Source organism: Perca fluviatilis, chromosome 8 (assembly GCF_010015445.1).
Source record: "Perca fluviatilis chromosome 8, GENO_Pfluv_1.0, whole genome shotgun sequence".
In the NCBI taxonomy this organism is placed as follows: domain Eukaryota; kingdom Metazoa; phylum Chordata; class Actinopteri; order Perciformes; family Percidae; genus Perca; species Perca fluviatilis.
This window is the reverse complement of record NC_053119.1, coordinates 12,736,682-12,758,886: the sequence shown is the minus strand read 5'-3', so window position 1 is coordinate 12,758,886 and position 22,205 is coordinate 12,736,682. Positions and strand designations below refer to the sequence as shown.

The 22,205-nt window shown below is 38.8% G+C and overlaps 2 protein-coding genes across 5 annotated transcripts; one reads left to right on the top strand and one right to left on the bottom strand.

Moving 5' to 3' along the window:
- Positions 1-95: 95 nt before the first annotated feature.
- nr1h4 (nuclear receptor subfamily 1, group H, member 4) lies at positions 96-16,745 on the top strand. 4 transcript variants are annotated; one of them, XM_039809442.1, is made up of 10 exons: positions 96-276; positions 1,021-1,185; positions 4,215-4,592; positions 9,986-10,126; positions 11,470-11,636; positions 11,741-11,839; positions 12,176-12,275; positions 12,370-12,516; positions 15,293-15,406; positions 15,488-16,745. In XM_039809442.1, exons 2-10 carry the CDS (start codon positions 1,098-1,100, stop codon positions 15,724-15,726), a joined length of 1,473 nt encoding a protein of 490 aa, XP_039665376.1. In that variant the 5' UTR covers positions 96-276; positions 1,021-1,097; the 3' UTR covers positions 15,727-16,745. The 4 variants fall into 4 exon arrangements, with proteins under 4 accessions (XP_039665376.1, XP_039665377.1, XP_039665379.1 ...); XM_039809443.1 differs by having other exon boundaries at positions 97-276; positions 11,494-11,636; positions 15,488-15,726; XM_039809445.1 differs by lacking the exons at positions 96-276; positions 1,021-1,185 and adding an exon at positions 1,999-3,205 and having other exon boundaries at positions 15,488-15,726.
- A 379-nt stretch (positions 16,746-17,124) lies between these two features.
- c1qtnf13 (C1q and TNF related 13) lies at positions 17,125-20,797 on the bottom strand. The gene is made up of 2 exons (XM_039809447.1): positions 20,661-20,797; positions 17,125-18,844 (listed from the first exon to the last, which is right to left on the bottom strand). The coding sequence occupies exons 1-2, from the start codon at positions 20,689-20,691 to the stop codon at positions 17,772-17,774; spliced, it is 1,104 nt and encodes a 367-aa protein (XP_039665381.1). The 5' UTR covers positions 20,692-20,797; the 3' UTR covers positions 17,125-17,771.
- Between the last annotated feature and the right edge of the window lie 1,408 nt (positions 20,798-22,205).

Sequence of the window (22,205 nt, the reverse complement as noted above, 5' to 3'; positions counted from 1 at the left end):
TCATGAGGCAGCCTCTTGTCTTGGTGAGATAAAGAGGGATTTTTTTTGGAGGCAGGATGACATGGACAGGAATGGGCAGTTTAATTAATAACCACCATCCATTTCTCCCTGACCTCAACTAGTCACACATGCTCTCACTGGAGCCCAGACACAAGCAGCTTAATGTTCATGAGCAAATATTGATTGAGCTGTAACTCACGGCATGGATATCAGAAACAAGACTGAAAAAGAGGAAAGTTAGCGGGCAGGAATTTAACATTAACTGACTGGGAAAAGGTAAGAACTATGAGATTGAGTCTGAACATATTTCATGTTCACTGCTGAGCAGGTGACTTCTTATGAGCCTGCGGCGTGCCACTGTATCTGAGGTATGTTTGGCTGTTGTGTGGGTTGTTAGATTGGACTGGAGGTTTCTGAATCCTTGTGGGTTGCTTTTGGATCTCAGGGGAAATTATACTGAGTTAATTAAAAAAAAATGTGGCAGGTGAAGTCTATAAAAGTAATGTTTCACATGTTCCCATGTTGTGGACAAGTTTAAAAATGTGTCTGTTATTCACGTTATACCTTAAGCTACAATCTACAGTTCAGGTTTTACCATCGCTAACTAAGACTGAAGGCTCGCATAAATAATGTTTAGCAAAATTATATTACAAAAGACGACGAGGATTTTGTGAAACATCCTGAGCCCTAACGAATGTGTATTTAAATATGTAATGTGACTGTGAAAAAAACTATTCTGACAGGAGGTAGAAAGAAAATATTCTTTCTGTGACACGCTCTTAGGAAGGCCTTGCTGTTGCCTGACCTTCATCCCCCACCTCCCTGCATGCAGTTACTGAACATCTTATCCATGTGTGGGAGAGAAGACCTGTCAGTTGTGTTAATGCAGAGACTCCGAGGCTGATGTTTAATTACATTGCGATGCAGGTTTCAGAAGATCCTGCAGACCTACAGTATAAGGGTATCCAAAAGTTTTTCTCAATGCTTTACCAATCACATTATTTTTTATGCTTGTTACAGAAGTAAACAGAAACCTACCTTTACCACTACCCAGTCCAATCTGAGTTTTCTGAGTTGGTGCCCGACGACCATCCTGAATGAATGAGTGGTGCCCCGACATCAATGTGGTGGGACCAATCCCACCCAGCGATGAATTCTCTATCTCAGAGAGCCCCCACTTGTTTGGTAAGTCTACTTGGCAGCTCACAGAAAGAAGAGTCTACAGCCCCACAGTGGTGTTTTGAGCTAAATGCTAATGGATGCTAACATGCTCACAGCATAGACTGTAAAAAATACTGCACGGTGACGTCACCCATTGGTTTGTGGACTACAGTTTTGAAGCCTCAAGTTTGGCATTTGGCCATTGCCATTTTGGTTATGCGAAACCGGAAGTTATTACAAGTGATCCTAAAGGTAAACTTTGTAAACCTGACTTTACTTTTCCTGCAACCCGCGTTGATCATACTCCCTCTGTGCAAGCAAACTGAACTTTATGTAGCTTACTTTGGACCATGTGAACAGTTCTTGAAATGTTGTGTGTCAGCTATGCAACGTGAAAAGAGATGTGCTTCTGGAATGTAATAATGGGTTTGTCAGCAATGTTAAGCCTTACTGTTTTTTTCTTCTTTTTTTGCGTGTATGTATTTGCTGTTGCTTCTGTCAACGCTTAGCTCACTCTCCTTTTTTTGAGCAGGTCTTAGTTTACCATCCGTTTGTAATGCACTTCTTCCAGCATTATATCAGCTTCATTATTTATAGTGCTCTGAGCTCATTATGGGACTCAATGGATGGTGAGTTCAGTGCTGAAGCATTTAGTGTAACTCTATTTATTCTCCTGGTGTTTCTTTTTTGCAATTTCTCAATGTTTGATACATGGAGACCCAGTTTATTTAAAAAAAAAATTATGTAATGTTTAATCATAAAAGAGTATAGGACATTTACACTCACTGTTTATCATTAACGCTAAAGGAGAAGGAATCGGTCTTGAAGCCTCAAGTTTGGCATTTGGCCATTGCCATTTTGGTTATGCGAAACTGGAAGTTATTACAAGTGATCCTAAAGGTAAACTGTCTGAACCAATTTTCATGGCAATCCATCCAACAGTTTCTGGAAATAATTCATGTAAATGTACCATCGACATTTAAAATCATAAGTAACTAAAGCATAACAATAAATTCACACACACTTACACAGGAGAAAAGTTAAATATATAGAAAAAATATATAGAAATAGTCCTATATATAGTTTCTGTCCATGCAAATACGATTACAAATAGTTTGGTGAGAGGATGATCCGTACATTTATTGTCACAACAACCAATCAACTAACTGCTATTATAGGCTGACTGCACAAGACACACCTCCAACCTGTCCAAGTGAGTTGTAACATAACACCACGTGCTGCAAACCAGTTAGCAAAAAAGCAGGGAAGTGAAATACATGTAGCAAGCAAAAATAACAGATCAATGTTTGAAATGTCCATCTTCTGTCACTCCAAGTGGTTGTGGTACAAATGCAACGTTGACTGAGCCAACCGAAAAAAGAAAAAGAAAAAACAAGACGAAAAACTGAACATTATTCCAGGATCACTGTTGCACTTTTAAATAATCAATTAATCTTAACACATTTTGAACATGACGGTTAGTCAAAGGGGAACAGTACAGAGTTTATCTGATAAGGCGTCTTACAAAAATGTTTGGCTGTCACAATCCTTGATAAATCTAGATATTTCTAAACCAATCTGATCTAAAATTTGAAAGAAAATACAAACATGTAGGCGGAAAATAAATACCCTGCACCTGCAAAAGAAAATGTATGGATGCACATGATAAATATTTTACAATCTCACCATACAGTAGCAGTCAGTTGGTACCATTGCCCAAATCTGGAAATGACTATACATATCATAGCCAGCTACTTGGGACGATGTCAGTAAATGTGACTTTGTGGTTAATGAGTAGCCGTGGCAACCTTTGCTCCTCTTGGGATTTCTCAAGCAAGCGCCAAGGAGTTCAGTACTTGATCTGCCGTTCTCCCATCTTTCCCATCAAAAGAAATAAATGGAAGCTGATTTGTTAGTTAGAAGCGAAGGAAGGACTGGTCTACAAAACACAGCTGGACTGTTGGGATCAGAGACTAAAGACTCTGAATAGTTTGTGTGTTTGGTTGCACAGAGATGGCCATGGTCCAGACCAAGTCTTCAAGAGGTCAGTGTTACATATACTTTACAGGAGTTGCATTAGTGTTGAGTGTGTCAGGAAATGACAGAATTGATTTAAGGGATTATTCTCATAGACTACACATGGTCTTTGAAACCATCCCCCTGCTGCTGTTTTCAAAGGGAATTTCATGTTGTGAAATGCCATACTTCTGGAACAAACCTGTAATCCTGCCATATAAAACTATTATTGTATCCATTTCAAAAGTGCCATCTTGTTTGAAATGGAGGTTACGTGTCATTCTTAAAAGGCACACTGTGCTCTGAGCAAGAGAGCTGTTAATCATTTATAGGTTTATAATATGTGTTGTGAGGGTTACCTACTACTGCTGAGCCAGTTTCAAGTCTAACAAGCTTCTGCAGGGATGCACTTGAAATAAAACTGTCTTGTGGTTTTCATGATAGGAAGTTAATGTTGCACAGACTGTGAAGCCCCCTGTCACAAACAGGTGATTTCGAGCCTTTGGTATTTAACTGCTTTCTGACGAGCTTAGTCCAAGTTATATGAGGCTAGGTAATATCAATTTTACTAGGTGTGAAAGTTACTTTGTAATGGGTTGTTTAATAGAATAAAATATGTCTTTATTGTCCACTAGGTTGTAAATTTGTCTTTGGCTCACCAAGCACAAGATACAACATGAAACATAGAAAGCAGACATGCTGCTTAACTCAAGTTCCTTTCACAAGCTTTTTTCAAAGCTTTCAACCACATCTTAAAATCAATGTCAGCAGAATGAGTTTTCTCAGCTGACATTATTTGGTTCCATATTTAGCTCCGCCAAGGAGGTTATGTTTTCGGCTAGGTTTGCTGGTTTGTTTGTCTGTTTGTCAGCAGAATTATGGAAAAACTACTAGCCCGATTTTCATGAAACTTAGTGGAAGGGTGTAGCATGGGATAATACGAACTCATGAAATTGTGGAGCAGATCCGAATAGCGGGAAGGTTACACAAATTATTTTTTTCTTTCATGCTTTTATAATCCTTCTCCTTCCTCTTAGATATTCTGGCAGATCAAGGAAGCCCTCTCCTGCAGGATCCCGACATCTTACCCTTCACCAGCTATCCAAGCATGCAATACCCGTGCATAGAGCCGACCATGTCTTCCACACCATACTACTCCAGTCAGAACTACTACCCACAGTACAATGGAGATGAATGGTATTCACACACGGGGATATATGAACTGAGGAAAGGACCGCTGGAGGTCAGCTTTGATGCTGAGATGGAGGATGTGTCTGCTGTGGTGCCTGCTGTGTGCAAGAGGACCCGGCACATGTCGCAGGCTGGAAGGGTCAAAGGGGAGGAACTGTGTGTGGTGTGTGGAGACAAGGCCTCTGGATACCACTATAACGCTCTTACCTGTGAGGGATGTAAAGGTGAGGAAAGCGGTGCTGTAGTGACACAAATGCGCTGGAGTTTAAATGCAGAACAGTTATATGTGATTTTTACTCTGCTCTGTTCTGGCAGATTTGCTTGCATTTGCATGCAAAATGCAAAGTGTGAATGTTTGTGTTTGTATGGTTTAATGTACAGGCACAGACAAAGAGTCAGAATCAGAAATTAGAATCAGAAGGGATTCATTTCCAGGTAAGTAGCACTTATGAGGAATTTGCCTTGGTTGTTGGTGCATACATAAACATATTAAACATTAATATGAAATAAACAAACAATAAATACACAAACAAATAACACATACATATATAACTATTTAACATTAAAGGTGCCCTGCCACACAAAATCATTTTTACTTGTATTTTTTTGAAATATGTTAGGTCCATATGTGTCTGTGTTATAATAAAACTTTATTGCAGACCAAGGTCCATATAACACACAATACAGTATAAAAATATAAAAGAGATACAAAAATACATAACAATTACACATTAACCCATAGGATATACAGGCTATTGCACCAATGCTGTGTTAACTTGGAAGTGTATCTATAACAGCTTTTCACAGGGCTGACTAAAGCTTCAGTTATGTGGTTCAGTTATGTCGTGAATGTGAACATGAACTGCTACCTCCTCTGTCAGCTCTAGTCACTGAAAAGAAATATGTGGAGAAATCAGGCCAATTACAAAAGCTGGTCAGTCTGACGTGGTGTTGCCTGAGCTCATTACTATTCATGAACTCACCCAGTTGCGCTGGGTAAAGGATGCTGATAGCCAGGCTCTCATTGGCTAGCTGTTAGCCAACCAGAGTCATGCAGCTTAGCTCATTGAATATTAATGAGAACTGGCACAAATCGAGCTGAGTCTTCCTGCAGGCTTTCTATAGCATGCTAGAATGGCTTGAAACAAGGTAACCAAGGCATTTTTTCCACAAAAAAATGTTACAGAGTCCATGGTAGAACTTCAGACATCACCACAAAGTAATGAAATACGTGTGACGGGGCACCTTTAAGAAAAAAGAGGCTGTATGGATGTGCAAAAAAATGTTGAGGGATGTGCAAAGGTTCGGGATATATAGAATGTGCAGAGGACAGGTATATAGTGGAGGAGAATGTCGGATTAAGATTCAATGTCAGTAAGGGTCTGGGGCCTTGTTATTGAGGCTGACTGCAGAGGGGAAGTAACTGTTTTTATGGCGTGAGGTTTTGGTCCCGATAGACCGCAGCCACCTGCCAGATGGGAGGGGTTCAAACAGCAAAGTAGAAATGTAATTCTACAGATGTATGTCAGTATCACATTTGCCCCACAAAATAACGTTATGTCTTTAGCTGTTGACTTTGAAAGGGATGTTAATATCTAAAGTCCAAACAGCAACTAGTGAAGAGTAATAAACACATGATCATTTGTCATTTGTAATTAATATAAAAGCTTTGGTCATGCCGTTTGTGCAGAAAAGTGACAGTTCTTTTTCAGGAATATGCTTCTGTGCTGCATCTGATTTCCTTGTTCCTGGTTTGTGTGCTGTTGATAAAAACTGATTAAGGGTTGTTTAATCATACTTTACAACGATTACTACTACTGCTGTACACTGTAGCATACTGCTATTGATAACATTTAATTACATGCCGGGGACAGGCAGTAAATCCATGCAATCTTACAGTACATCAAGTTCAGGTCTGACTGTGACTTCTCAAGCTGAAGAAAATATGGAGGCCAATTTAAAGAGAACAAAGGATAGACGAAAGTATTATGGTCATTTTACAACCCTTCTCCATGTAAATATGATCCACTTGGTGACAGCGGAATCGTGGCCTTTAGCTGTGTTTTTATGGCAATGTGAATTTGCTGTGATTCCTGCCAAACCACCGGGTGAATGGATATGAGTGTAATTCCACACTGTGAGGTTGGACAATGCCAGGAGTGCGGCAGCTGGCCTGTCTTGCCGTTTGACTGAGAATAGGCACAGGTCTACCCGGTTCTGCTGCCAGATTGGGTTCCCTCTCAGCTTTCTGCCGTACAAAGCAGAAGCAACCTGAGCTCAGTTACGCTAATGCATTCTGCTAAATGTTCTATGTCAGAATGTCTAATAACTGTTCCAAAGTTATTCTGCACGTGTGTGAGTGTGTGTGTGTGTGTGTGTGTGTGTGTGTGTGTGTGTGTGTGTGTGTGTGTGTGTGTGTGTGTGTGTGTGTGTGTGTTTTTTGTGTGTTTTGCCCTGCTGCTCTTCCTGTCTGGGACATTGCAGCCGGGTTCACAGGATTCTCTCATTGACATTATTAACACTGTGTAACCTACGAATTTCATTTATATCACCTTGCCATGTTATCCTTATCTGGTTTAATAAGTGGAAAGCTGCATGAAATACATACTGAGAAATTATTTTTTTAAAAAAGATCAGATTATGTACTTATGTAAAAGTAGAAATACCACAATGAGAAAAAACTCTCAAAAAGTTCTGAATTAATAAGTGTGCTCAAGTTAAGTGCAGAAGGATTATTTATTAAACACTGGTGGCAATGGCTCAATTGATTATGCGTGGGATTTCCCCCTTTCTGGTCTATATGTATAAATAAATGCTACTTCACCAATAGACCATTATATAGCTAAAATATAAGTATTTTAAACTGAATAAAGTGCTGTAACGTGAATGGTCTTTAGTGCGATATAACGATAAAATCAGAAGGAAGCAAGTTTTTTTTTTTTTTTTTTTGTTCGGGGGGGGGGGGGGGGGGGGGGGGGGGGGGGGTTTTTTGGGGGTGATTAGGTTGGTTTGGGGGGCCGACAGCCGCCAGATAATGGACCTTTCATGGGCCATGGTAGTGGAGTTTAGCCATGCAGTGATCACAGTTAAGTTTAGGCAACAAAACAACTAAGTTTAGGAATAAGATCATGATTTGGATTAATCAGAATCAGAATCAGAATCAGAAAGGGTTTCATTGCCAAGTACGTTTTTTAACACATACAAGGAATTTGTTTTGGTGTTCTCTAAATGGAATATTAAACAATATAAGTATAGGTATAAACAATATAAGTATAAGTATATGTACACAGTATGTATTAAATTAAATTAAAAATAAAGATAGAATAAAAAAAATTAAATTAAAAAAAATTAAAATAAAAGAAAATAAAGAGCAAAGAGCATTACAGCAGAGAGAGAACAGTGGCATGAAGAGCCAGGTGGAGAGTCAGGGTGGTTTCCGGGCCTTGTTAATAAGGCTAGTGGCGGAGGGGAAAAAGCTCATGTGACGTGAGGTTTTGGTTATGATGGACCTCAGCCTCCTAAGACATTCCCGAGGAACGAACAAGCGTTTCTTGGGTGAAAGTATTTATTTTGTTTTCGCCACAAAGTGAACTCCGCTCTCTTGCTTGAAAGTGCTTTTCATTTCCATTGAATACTTAAGTGCATATTTAAGTGTTTGGCATGCCTGGCCGAGTGGCACTATATCCATGGTATTGCAAGGGGGATTTCATTCTTGCATGTTTTGTTTTGTTGTACATGATCAAAAGCGCACCCTGATTATGTGTATGTGAAAGGTGTCACTCGTACCTACAGAGAATTATCACCTGACTCTGCTGCTCGTTCGCCCCAACTCTACGGAGCATTTTAGTGTCTCATTGTTTTGGTTCTCCGGCCTTCAACATGGGTCATTCTTAGTGGTGGAATGTAACTAAGTACATTTACTCAAGTACTGTACTTAAGTACAAATTTGTGGTACTTGTGGTCTCTTTTTATGCTACTTTCTTCTTCTACTCCACTACATTTTTGAGAAAAATATTGTACTTTTTACTCCACTTCATAAATCTGACAGCTTTAGTTACTAGTTACTTTACAAATTAAGATTTTTGCACACAAAACACATCTACTTTATGAAAATACAAGGTTTTATTATGAATTAAACTACCCAACAATATATAGGTCAACAAGTACAGCTAAATGATTAGCCCATTAAACACTTGATTGAAAGAATTGTTTTGATTGTTTCCGGTTTCTAAAACGTGAGGATTTTTCTGCATTGAGTACTTTTACTTTAATACTTAAAGTACATTTTCCTGATGATACTTACATACTTTTACTTTAGTAACATTTTCACTGCAGGACTTTTACTTGTAACTGAGTTTGTTTTTACAGTGTGGTTTTAGTACTTTTACTTAAATAAAGGATCTAAATACATCTTCCACCACTGGTCATTCTCACCTCTCTCATCAGCGTTGTTTTGAGCTCCAGCAGTGAAAGACTTCTAAAAAACAACTGCACACACTATCTGCACAGGTAGACGGCAGACAGACATAGTTAGCGACTAGCTGATGAACATAACAGAGCGCTTAGTAGCTAAAGAGCCAGATGTTTCCCTTAGGAGTTGTTGGAAACCAAAAACAGAGCTTAAAGGACAGTACAAATTGGACTTACATTCATCAGGTTGCCAGAAACAAGACTCCAGATGAACGATAATCTTGCTCTGTGTCTGCTGGATGTGTACATGGACAATTGTTTGGGAAGGTGATAGATAATATGTCAGTGTAGTGTACAGCTTGTTTCTGCTGCCCCCTAGTGGCCAACAAAACCCAAACAAAACTGTTAATACAGATTTAAGTATCAAAACTATGACCAATTGATATGCAGAATGGGCTCTTCTGAAGTGTTGTATCAATATATACTGTATATTTATTATTATTTTATTATAATTCCTGTTACATTTTTTGTGTAAGCAGCTATTAACTGTTGATGTTGGCTGATATGGAGGTAACAACATAACATTTATAAGATAAATGCAAAGTCAAATGCACCGGAGCAGAGGTATTTCCATTGAATTAGTAATAAATGCAAATAATGTACAAGTACTTCTGGAAGTGATTTTCAAACAGTAGGCTACTTAAAGCAACATTGTATAACATTGGTATTTCTTTGCTTTGTAATTAGACCTACTTAGCCGATACTATTTTTAACTAGTCGCTGTTAACATTATGTAACATGATAAAAACTTTCACCGAAGTCGAATTTGCTAATAAGAAATGAAGTGTGCATTAATACAACACAGAAGATACTACTACTAGATCAGGCAAGATGGACGGTCTCCAGCCTGTCGTTTATTTTCGCGTTTATTTGTGCGAACGCACTTTGCACGCACGTTGGAAGAAAGAAGAAGCAATCCGGACACAGTTCGGAATGACAGAGGCACCATTCTCTCTATTACAAGTCAGTGTAGTGTCAATACAATTTTGAAGCTGTTATTTTAACGTTAAATAGGTGAATGTACTTCCCACCACCATATTATAGTGTGGCCCATCAGAAAATACTAATGTACAAAATGTCTTGGCTTTGTATCAACATCTTCTGTACCTGGCCCATGATAATACCTCTTTTTGTCGACCATGTTCAGGTTTTTTCAGACGGAGCATAACCAAGAACGCTGTGTACAAATGCAAGAGTGGCGGAAACTGTGAGATGGACATGTACATGCGCCGAAAATGCCAGGAGTGTCGGCTAAGAAAGTGCAAGGAGATGGGCATGCTGGCTGAATGTGAGTATCATTGATGGTTAAGAGACTCTGGTTCATGGTCATACTGACAGGATGCCGCAAAAGTCAGTAAATAATCAATGTGATGGGAGATTAATGACTTGTAGACACATTTGTACTTTTCTATGATGCATCAATTCAAGCTGATTTGCACCGTCTACACACACACACACACACACACACACACACACACACACACACACACAAAAAAAAAAAAAAAAAAAAAAAAAAAAAAAAAAAAAAAAAAAAAAAAAAAAAAAAAAATTATGTATAATCAATACAGTATATTACCAGTTTAATTATAAAAATTACAAAGCTGTTGTGGTGAGCCCCCATTTTCTATTCTGACATGGCTTATATCACACAATAGAAAGGTGCAGCTTGTGTTACTGTTACAGGAATAGAACCAGTTAAGCCACCTTAAGCTCCATTTAGAGGAATTAACACCTTCAAAGTGGCTGCAGTCATTAAAAGGAATTTGCTATGAAGTGTTGTTTTCTTAAAACATTTCTATTTGGGAACGTCTTCTGTATTTTCTATAAGCTGAGCATACCTTAATGTGAGGAACAGAACTTGTAAATGTGAACATGTACTTTTGGTGTATGATGTATGTATGATTAGTTATTGGGTCTATTAAGAGCTGTCAGTTTAAAAGAACAGGATGACGGACTGGACTCCTGTTGCTCATAAATAGTTCAGGCAAGTTGTGATGAATATTGCAGGGTGGCAGGCATTCATGACTCTACCCGCTGGAGCAATAAGGGCTCAACAAATTAGACATTTTTTCGGTCATAGTGTGAAAAGACGGATGCTAATTCACTGGAGAGATTGGTTTCCTCTAAAGTCTTGAAATTCTTTTTGTATAGAAATTTAAAGGACTAACAAAGTTTTGCATTCATGCATTAGCATTAGAACAAGTTATAAAGTTAATAAAGGATGGTGAAGTAAAAATATTTTTTCAATTAATGGAAAATATGGCCAGTGCTACAGTAAAAGTAAAAACTTTTTTTTTTACTGTTAGAAAAAAAAACATAATTAGATTATAAAAACAGAAACTAATTGAATTCGAATTGAATGAAACAAGACAATAAATCAATGATTTAAATGTAAGCTGTTATTTATGGATCACTGACGCGTTAAAACGCATCACTGACATGTATGGATTACGTTACACTGAATATAATATACTATATGATGTTAAAGTATTAATGGTAGAACATTACAGTTAAGATTCTCACTCCACTTTGCAGTATTGGTACTAATGTTAATATGGCCTTATGATAAATGAAACAGAACATTTACAAATGCTGTTGAATAAAGAGCTGTGAGGTATTTAACATACATAGTGAAGCCTTCATCACCGCTGGCAGGCCTGCTGACAGAGATCCAGTGTAAGTCTAAAAGGCTGCGGAAGAACACCAAGGCCTCCCCGGGACAGTCGACTGGAGACGAGACAGAGGGGGCGGACAACACAGACAACAAACAGGTCACCTCAACCACTAAACTGTCAAAGGTAATCACAACCTGTGTCGTGTCTTGGGAATTTGCAGTTTTTCCACCTTCATTTTTTCTCCAAATTCACTGCGTCATATAAACTGTGACTTTTTTTCCGTTCAGGAAAAAGTTGAAATCACCAAAGAGCAGCAGGCGCTCGTGAAATCCATCGTAGATGCTTACAACAGACATCAAATTCCTCAAGACGTGACCAAAAAGCTGGTATATCATCCTCAATATCACTTCAAACTTTGCTTTTCTTCACACTATTTTAATTATGGACATTGATCTTTTGAGGATCTTTCAAGGATAAATAAAAGGTTGAATGAATGAATGGATGAAAGATCCAATAGATGAGTTCCTGAAAACTGGCAACAGAGAGTGCAGCTCAAAGCCAGTACAGAAAGACGCTTCACTTGGACCATTCAGACCTCTGATGCCGCTATAGCTACTAAATGTAGTTGGTGTAACCAACTACTGGTGGAGTAGCTTGATCAGTCTTCTCTCTGTTGATCTAATTTTTTTCAGTACTGTTAACTCTTGTTGTTTCTCCTACAGCTTCAAGAACAGTACAGCGCAGAGGAAAACTTCCTCCTATTGACAGAAATGGCAACAAATCAAGTTCAAGTTCTGGTGGAGTTTACAAAAAATATTCCAGGTACTGTTTCCTAGTATCTTATAGAATATAGACTTTTATTATACTAAGACAATGGATGATAACATAATGCTGTATGTAATGGGTGGTCTGGCAGGCTTTCTCTCTCTGGATCGTGAGGATCAGATCGCTCTGCTGAAGGGTTCGGCTGTGGAAGCCATGTTTCTACGCTCAGCTCAGGTTCTCAGCAAAAGGATGCCCAACGGATACAAGGAAGTTTTAAAGGAGAGGGTACGCAATAGTGGTGAGTCAACTGAAGTTATCTGTAAAAATGTAAGGCACTGACTCACTCCTCTAAACTTGCATCACGCTAAATAATCCAAATGATTTTAAAGTGTGGAACTAGAACACGTTTACTCCTAATTCATTACCTTCATGTGTCTTTGGTGCTTTTGCTCTACCAGCAGGCTGCACATGCAGCATCAAGACATTTGTAGTTCCACCTGCAGCCAGGTCTAGTCTTATCCTGCTTTAATAATTGATCCGCCTGATCTGTGTGATGCAGCCGGGAGATGTGTGCTGACCTGTTGATCTCTGGCTGGGTGTAGGTTACACATGCACACACACACCCTCACTGGGTATAGTTTCACTCAGTTTAGGCATGTGTGTGTGTGGCCATGCTGACAGGTAGAAGAAGAAGAGCATTCAAAGCATACCAAGCTCTTCAGTAGCATTGGGTTTAATTTCTTAAACCACACACATATACTGTACGTTTGTTTTTAGCAGCCTCACTGTTTACACATAACTCCCATATCAAATAGTTTACTGCTTGGTGGTTTTAAGAAATCATTTATATGTATGGGAGGTGTCATTATGTCAATCAGGTTGGACAGTTAGACAGACAGTGATGGCAGGAGTGTGTGTGTGTGTGTGTGTATGTGTGTGTGTGTGTGTGTGTGTGTGTGTGTGTGTGTGTGTGTGTGTGTGTGTGTGTGTGTGTGTGTGTGTGTGTGTGTGTGTGTGTGTGTGAGTCACTGGGTCCCTCGGTGCAGCTCTGGTGTGAATAGTGGGGATATGAGACATTCACACTAAAGGCCAGTCTGGGAGAATAAGGGAGCAAAGCTGTCTGAAGAGACCATTGTTCCTTATCAAAACATCAAGAGTGCTATTGTCCACTTCTCTCCCTCTGAGCCCCACTGGCATTTTTGAATGCTTGATGATGCGTCCGAGCAGACAGACACCCTCAGCTTGTTTGCAGAGCGTCGAAAGTAGGAAATGTTGCCAGTGTGCAAGAGCAAACATTTGAAACTATATAGAGAGCAGTTTGTAATAATCATCCTTATTTATTACTTAATCATTACCTAAAGTAGAGCAACAGAGAAGTTTATGTTTGTTATATGCTTAAGGGCTCCCCAAAATTGTTCCCCTGTTTAGAGGTGAATGATGACGGATCCTACTGCATTGCAACTATTGTTATGACCAGGAAATATATAATCAAAGCGGAGTTAAAACACAATACAATCAAAGTATTTCAGTTGCAATCTTCTTGTGGAATAATGTACAATATTACACTGATCCATCCCCAGCTTACCACTCAGGTCCATACTATTTTGGACAGTATATTCATAAACATAGGCAAAAATATTTTGCTGTGTTCTCTTTTTCTTCCCCCTTTTTTATCATTCTCCTTAACTTCTTTCTTAAATTTCTCCTCCTCCCGCTGTGGAGAACTAGACTTGCTGCTCACCTTCTATGTAAGCTTGGGTTTATTTCCCTGTTGATCAAATAGATTAACAATAATGCAGATTAGGGAGGACTGTTGAATGTCAGGGTTCAAAGTGCAGATTGTTATGTAACACAAGCTTTTTCTACTCTTTTACTGCTCTTCCTTCTGCATGTTCTGTACATGCATTGTACCAGATACAACAACTATACTTGTTCTTGTGCAGTGTTTTGACTGTGTTGAATGTTCTTTGTCCTGCACCGCATTGGACACATGACAGTTTATCATATGAGCACTATACAAACTAACATCATCTGCATACAGATACAGATCACCTCTTATTTTAAAAGTTAAACATCAGAGAAAGTCAGTTAACAATGTTCAAGTTTAAAGGTCCCATGACATGCTGCTTTTTGGATGCTTTTATATAGACCTTAGTGGTCCCCTAATACTGTATCTGAAGTCTCTTTCCCAAAATTCAGCCTTGGTGCAGAATTACAGCCACTAGAGCCAGTCCCACAATGAGCTCCTTAGGATGTGCCATTTCTGTGTCTGTTGCTTTAAATGCTATTGAGGAGGAGAGGGGGTGGCCTTGACCAACTGCCACTTTGCTTGTTTGAAAGCCATGATGTCTCTCTCTCTCTCATGGGTGGGCCAAATTCTCTGGGCGGGCAAAACAGAGAAAGGGGGGGTAATCTTGCTCCTTATGACCTCATAAGGAGCAAGATTCCAGATCGGCCCATCTGAGCTTTCATTTTCTCAAAGGCAGAGCAGGATACCCAGGGCTCGGTTTACACCTATCGCCATTTCTAGCCACTGGGGGACCATAGGCAGGCTGGGGAAACTCATATTAATGTTAAAAAAACTCATAAATTGAAATTTTCATGCCATGGGACCTTTAAACATTTGGTGAAAGATTCCCAGTTAATATAAATAGATTGCTACAGCAGATTTAAAACTGTTCCATTTCAAAATATAACTTTATATATTATTTATTTATAATAATAGACATCCGTTACATTCAAGCCATTGCCAAATTAGTTGAAACAAAGCTGATTAAGCCTATCAGCTCTGATCAAGTCTGTATTTCTCAGTATGGCTATGTTTACAAAAAGGTGTCGTCCGGCGACTTTCGCGCACAGAAGCTTGAGTGAAGATAATTACCTCTTCTGAAGAGTCCATCATGTTTTGTAATCCCCCTTTGCACTTTAGCTTTAAAATGTAAGACTTTCCCTCTACCGTTTTGTTGTGTATTGTAACAACTTATCTTTGATCCAGACTAAGGCATTGTAAATGTAGTACTGTTTATATGCTAAAGCAACGGTAATTAATGAATTGAATGCATCCTTTTCTTCAGGTATGTCAGAGGAATTCATGACACCCATGTTCAACTTTTACAAAAGCATCGATGAACTCCAAATGGTGCAGGAGGAACAGGCTCTTCTAACCGCCGTAACCATCCTGACACCAGGTGAGCCAGCATCAACAGCTTTCAATGATCCAGAAGTAAGTTTTTTTATATTCTAAAAGGCTAATGTATCATCCTCTCCAGATCGGCCTTACGTGAAGGATTATCAGGCTGTGGAGAGACTTCAGGAGACCATGCTGGTCGTGCTGAGGAAGCTGTGTGTCCTGCAACACCCACAGGACCCACAGTACTTTGCTCGTCTCCTGGGCCGTCTGACGGAGCTGAGAACACTCAACCACTACCACGCAGAGATGCTAACATCCTGGAGAATGAACGACCAAAAATTTACACCGCTGCTCTGTGAGATCTGGGATGTGCAGTGACACACCAGGAATAGCGAAGAAAGCGCTAACCTAGGGATGATAACATGAACATTTCAACTTGCAAGACAAAGTCATGGTCCAACTACAGTGCATATTTATACTGGATGATGTGAGGATGTAATGTGACCTGTTGATGGCATTAGTCATACATCAGTGAATGTATCAGTGAATGGCTGAATGGTTTGTGTTTATTCTGCTCATGGTTTTTTTTAGGGCTCACAGCATCTTCATGTCTATCTACTGTGTGAGTCAGCCAACTCAGACTGGTCTCATTGTTGAGATGTTTGAAATAGTAAGAGAGTTCTCAGTGCAAAGAGGAAACTCTTCAAGGGATGGGATTTGGCACACTTCTGTTTACTGTTTACCTCAGGATAAACATCTTGAAGTCCCAATGTGATTAGCTTGACAAGTACAAACACTGAAACTTATTCAAAGCAAAGGTGCTAATAAGAAGTGTAAAGTTTAGATTACATTTAGTTTAAAAATGGCTACACTTATTTTTTATTTGTGAAACTCATAGTACTTGCTACAAAGGCTACTTGCTGTAAATACACACAAGTTGTATGTTTTCAATAAATAACAAGAGTAACAGAAAAAGGTTTAGGTTGGAACATTCTTCAGAATATTTTCATACCTGTTATATTACTATTAATGAGTAGACATACAGACATAACATCTGCTACTTGTGGAAAATAATGATTAATGTTTCTCTTTAATCTTTCTGAAACTGTCTAAATAAACTAAACTGAAATATGTTCAAATTACCCCAAAACATTGTAAAAATATTAATAGCTAAGGGTTTCCCTGATAAAATGTGGTCTTCCACTTCCACTATATAACCTGCAACAACTAACAAAAACAATGACTTCCTACGCCTTTTTTATGTTATGCCTATATTTAACCCTCTGCTAATATTTCATTTCAGTGGGTATCAGAACAAATGCAAATCAATTACAGGACCATAGCTGTGTTTTTGTACGTTTGGCCAATTTTCTATAATTAAAGAATATTTAACACTGCTTTTGACCATTTTTAATTTGTACATTATAGGGTTGTAAATTGGTAAATGGTTTCTCCATTTTCCTTTTTGTAAAGCTCTTTCTCTTTATATCTATCTTCATTTATGGTATCCTGCTATTATTGCTGTAGTTGAAGTAGGCATGACTGTAGCAAAAGCTTTAATAGTTGCTGCAGCAGCAACTCCCCCACCACTGGTAACAGTAGTAGTAGTAATATCTGTGGGGAGGATTCATATTTTGAGAACTGTGTATATGTGAAAGTAATGTCATCAGTTACAGCAGCAAACTTTTCGGCACTTCAGCGCCAACAGCATTCATTTAACTGACAGTGAATGAAATAGACTGTATCATTAGCATTGGACTTAGAAGAAACAAGACCTTTTGAATTTGTTGAAGTGTATGAATTTATTTAGTTTTTTGCACATATTAAACTAATGCACATTTAACATCATAAGATATACAGTACAGATGTATCTACAATAAAAGGTTCCATATTATGACTATCACTCACATGACCATGATGTATCTCTAAATCTAATTTTTACAGTAAGTAGATTTTGATAAACTATACATCATTTACATAATATTCTTTGCCATGCAATAATAATTTGTACATGTAAAAAAAGAAAAAGCTTTTAAAAACATCTAAATACAAAGAATTTGAAAAATAAATCTATCTGTAAACCAAACCCCCAATTGTATTACTTAATTGACAAGTTGTTACATAAACACAACTTTTCTTGTTGCCATGTCTTGCGGACAAAAATAACCACGTTGCATGCTGGTCAGTGTCCATAATTGTATCATAGCACCATCTTGTGGAGAAATTTGGCAGCAACTGTTATCCCTGGAGTTACATTATTCACACTAGAGAAAATAAACAAAAAACAAAGAAACAAAGCAGTAGGCTAAATGTAGTTACACTATTACTGACCACAGATTTGTTTTTCCTGCTCTATCCACATAGAAAATAATCTACAGATTTTCTACATAAACATCAGATTGTGTTATGAAGGGTAAAGACATTTAGAGTTGAGTTCTGTCCTGGGTGGTGGGAGGTGGGAGTGTTTCTGCTTCAAGATAAACCAGGAAGCCAGAAAAGGTGGTGTACCTCCCCTGGTTGCTGTAGACAGCATAGCGCTCATCCTGCTGACTGTACAGCCACACATTGTCGCCCCGGCGGAGAGACAGCAGCAAGCTCTGACTTTGCATCTCCCGTCTCTTCGAAGTGTCCTCATCAAACACCATTGCCTGCACCTCGCCCTTCCCGGTCATCAGCTTCACAGAAACAGCCTTACGAGGGTGTTTTCCCACTGTGAAGGCGAAGAAGTAAGCTCCTGGGAAGCGACAGGTGAACAGGCCTGAGGTTTTGTTGAAATGCCCCCCGATGTTGACGTATTCCACATCAAAGGTCAGAGGTGGCTTGTCCTGCTGCCTTATACTCTGACCCATGAGTGTGGATGTCCGTGCCACAGAGAAGGCAGACCGTGGCTGCTCTGACGTCAGACCTCTGGCCAAGGGATCAGCCTGAGGGGGACACTGTGGGTAGGACAGCCCTGATGGGGACAGGTGGTTGCTGATGTAGCCGGTTGGGGAGATGTCAGCATAGACGAGGTAACCAGAGAAGGTGATGTAAGGGCCAGCATTGCTGTACAAGGCATATTGAGGACTCTGTTGTAAAAGCAGCCACACTGTGTCCATTTCCTTCAAAGTGATCATTATGCTTTGGCTTTGAACTTTCCTCCCTTTCTTGCGGTAGTCATCATACGCTATAGCCTGCACCTCCTCTCCATTCTTCACCAGTATCACAGAGAGCATCTTCTTTGGAAATTTCCCCACGGAGAAAGAGAAGTAGTAAGCCCCGGGGATGCGGCAGCGGAAGTGACCGGTGTCTGGATTGAAATCCCCTCCAATGTTGACCATGAGCCTGTCGAAGGTCACTGCCTTCTGCTTGCCCCCCACTACGCTGTTGGTTCGTGTGGCAGAGAAAGCAGAGCGGAGTCCTGTTGTCACTGGAGGGGCATGAAGGGGAGAAGCTGGTCCAGACCAGGCAATCATGATAAATACACATGCCAGGTAGCAGTGTGTGCTCCAATGAGCTAAATGAAGAGAATCAAAGAAATTACATTTACATACGTCACTGAAAGCATAGTGAGTTAGATACTTGAGATGTTTTTGCTGTCTTATAGTTCTGAACCTGGTGGTCAGGACTCCCAAAGGGTTCACAAGACAAATATGAGAGGATCACCAAATGATTAAAGGAATATTTCAACATTTTGGGATAAACGTTTATTGGCTTTCTTACAGAGAGTTAGATGAGAGGATTGATATCACTCTTGTTGGTCCATTAAATAGAAAAGCAACAGCCAGCAGACAATAGTTTAGCTTAGGGCAAAGACTGGAAACAGGGGGAAACAGCTAGCCTGGCTCTGTCCAATGATGAAAAGTCGTCCTGCCACCACCTCTAAAGCCCACCAATGAACACGTTATCTTGTTTGTTGAATCCGTAAAAACAAAAGTGTAAGAACAAAAAGGTTCTGCTCGGTGTTGGTAGGCAGATTTTGTCACTGTTGGACAGAGGGGACTAGCTGTTTCCCTGTTCCCCATTTATGCTAAACTAAGCTAACCGGCTGCTGGTGTAGCTTCAGACGAGAGTGGTATTGGTCTTTTCATCTAGGCCTAACTCTCCACCAGAGAGCTCATAATAAGAGTATTTCTGGAAATGTGGAACATTTTGCTTTAAAAGGATAAAAAAAAAAAATACTTTATATGTATATATTTCAGGCCTCTAAATCACTGTTTAGTTATACTGCTCACAACACATATCCTGTGAGAGGGGTTTACAAGTAGGCTTCAATAGCAAAGTAAAATAAACTTCTTTTAGTTTGAGTCTTGCGTATGAGACTGAACTTAACCCAAAATGCCTCCAAATAAAATAATCCGAGTTGATAAGGAAGTCTGGCTAAGCCCTGTCGGGATAGATCTTGCCTCTCAAATCAGGGACTCCGTGGGAGCAGCAGCTGCTCTAATGTGGCTGATATTGTCTGTTCTCTCTGTGCACTGAGAGAAGGGACTAGATTAGGTGCTGGTTCATCTGTTCCTGTGTGTGTGGAACAATGCAAAAGTTTAGAGGATTGGTGAGGTGCGGCAGGGCACAATGCTAAAAGAGATAACTTGGATAAGTTGCAGAAAATCAGTTATTATTAATATGTGAAGATTTTCATGAAATCTTTTAGCTTTTTAAAAACTTTTTTCAGGACTTTTTACCTTTACATACATTGGAGAGCATGCCAGATTCAGATTCAGATATAATATTATTATATATCTTAAACAAAAATAGGCTACTATTATTACTATAATATTTTATAATGTTTGCAGACACGTACAGAAATAAATCAATTTAAAATCCCACAAGATCAGATTGGTCTGATTATGACTTATTGAGTGGAAACCTTGCACCTGTAAGGTAACAAACATGAGTAGTAATTATGGGCTCAGAATTTAGACCTGGCTGTTGCCTCTGTCACCTGTTATATACACATTTTAGAAAACCTTAAAGATAGATATTTTTGCCTTAAACTGTGGTGAAAAAGCCAAGGTCAGTGTCAGGAAATGCGCTGCCAAAATAATAGCTTTATAGGAGTCTCACCTTCAGGTTGAAATAAACTTTTCAAAATAACATTTTGACGTTTCAAAACAATCTACAGTATAACATAATGTATTCTTATTGAATAGTGTCCATTTTTGTGTAGCAATAATGTCAAATAAAGCGTGACTACAATAAACTAAAGCAAACTAGACCAGTAGAATTTACTATACTCCTGCCAAGACAAATACAAAACAAATCATACATGTCTTATTCCACCTCTGTTTCTACACACAGACGTCATGCTCAAAAAAAGTAACCAAACCCACCTGTTGGGCTTTGTTGGGACAGAAAATGCATGCTGAACTTCGTCTTCTTAGACAGCTTTGTAAATAAAGTTCCTCTTAGTTTGCTGCACAACTAAGACAATGCCCATGTAACAGGCCTGACACCCAAAGGGACAAAGCGTTTGTCCATACAGACATGTCAGGAGGAGGAGCTCCAAGTCCCCTCCAATCTATAGCTCCCATTCAGCCTGCAGTGCAAAAAAAGTGAAAATGCAGCTGTACCGTACAGCCTTATTGGCTCATGGAAGTGTTAGGTCTAATTCATGCTTTGTTTTGTCTAAGACATAGACAGATAGAATAGCTGCGGGACACAAACTTTAGCTTTTCAACTTTAGAGAAACTCTTGCTTCCAAATTGAGCAGACAAAAAAAGGTTCATGTTTAAAATGTATGAAATTGCCAAATAATGCACTGCCATATTCATGTCAGTAGCAAAGATAATTTTAATTAATTAATTAATTTAAATTATATGTGTGGAAAATGGTTGTAACCACAACTTTAATGTTGTATTATCATAATTTCAATTAACAGTCTGATCTCGTGCTTTATTTGGTTCATTTGGTGTTAAACCATGAAGGCTAAAACAAGAATAAAAGAAAAATAACTTTTTTATAGATAACACTTGTATTGAAAATAAGAAGATGAAAAATAGCATTTCTCTAACTGAATCTTTATCCCACAGAAAGCATTTCAAATACATGTTCCACATCATCAAAAACTTTTCACAGAAATACATTTATAATAAATAATATAATATAAAGTTTCACAGTATACAGTATCACAAAATCCAGAGAATTCAGAAGTGTCATTATTCTTTAGAAATGTGTTTGTTAGGTAAATATATTTCTTGGACTTTCTCTGAAAATATATTACTATGACTTTGTGACAAAATATTTATTAAAAGACCAAATTGATTTCCAATTAATATGGTGAAAGTGAATATTCAAATCGTGCTTACCATAAGGAATTGCATCTGTTGGTATATGTTTATCCTTTATATTGATAAAGCTAGCTATAGGTAGCCTACAGAGCTACAATTTTTATATATGTATTGGCTTTATTGGTATGACGTTATGCTATAAACATGTTGCCAAAGCATAAATATGTATTGCTTTGTGACATGCAACATATGCTTCTGCCAGTTCTACTGTAGTGCTGTCTTCTCCCTTGTTTTACTTGTGAGTGGAAATTATTTTCATAGCATCACTTTGACATGTGAAAATGATTCCCTCATTTGTTCCATTCCAGGTATTTTTATCTGGGTTCAGATAGTTTCACTTTTCTAGGTAGCCTATACGGGCTACTACATATATAATATAGAATTATGCTCTGTGTTGGTGTGAATCTTATCTGACTTGATCAAGTGGTTCCAAAATTTGACTGTTCTTCTTAAATTTAAATTAAGAGGGGAGATTGGCTGAGTTCTGCTCTGCACTCGTGGTTTTGGCAGTTTCTATGGACTCTCAGTATGTTTTTACAGAGCTCAAGGAAACATTTTCAACTGGGTTTGAGTCCCAGTCAGTGCTCC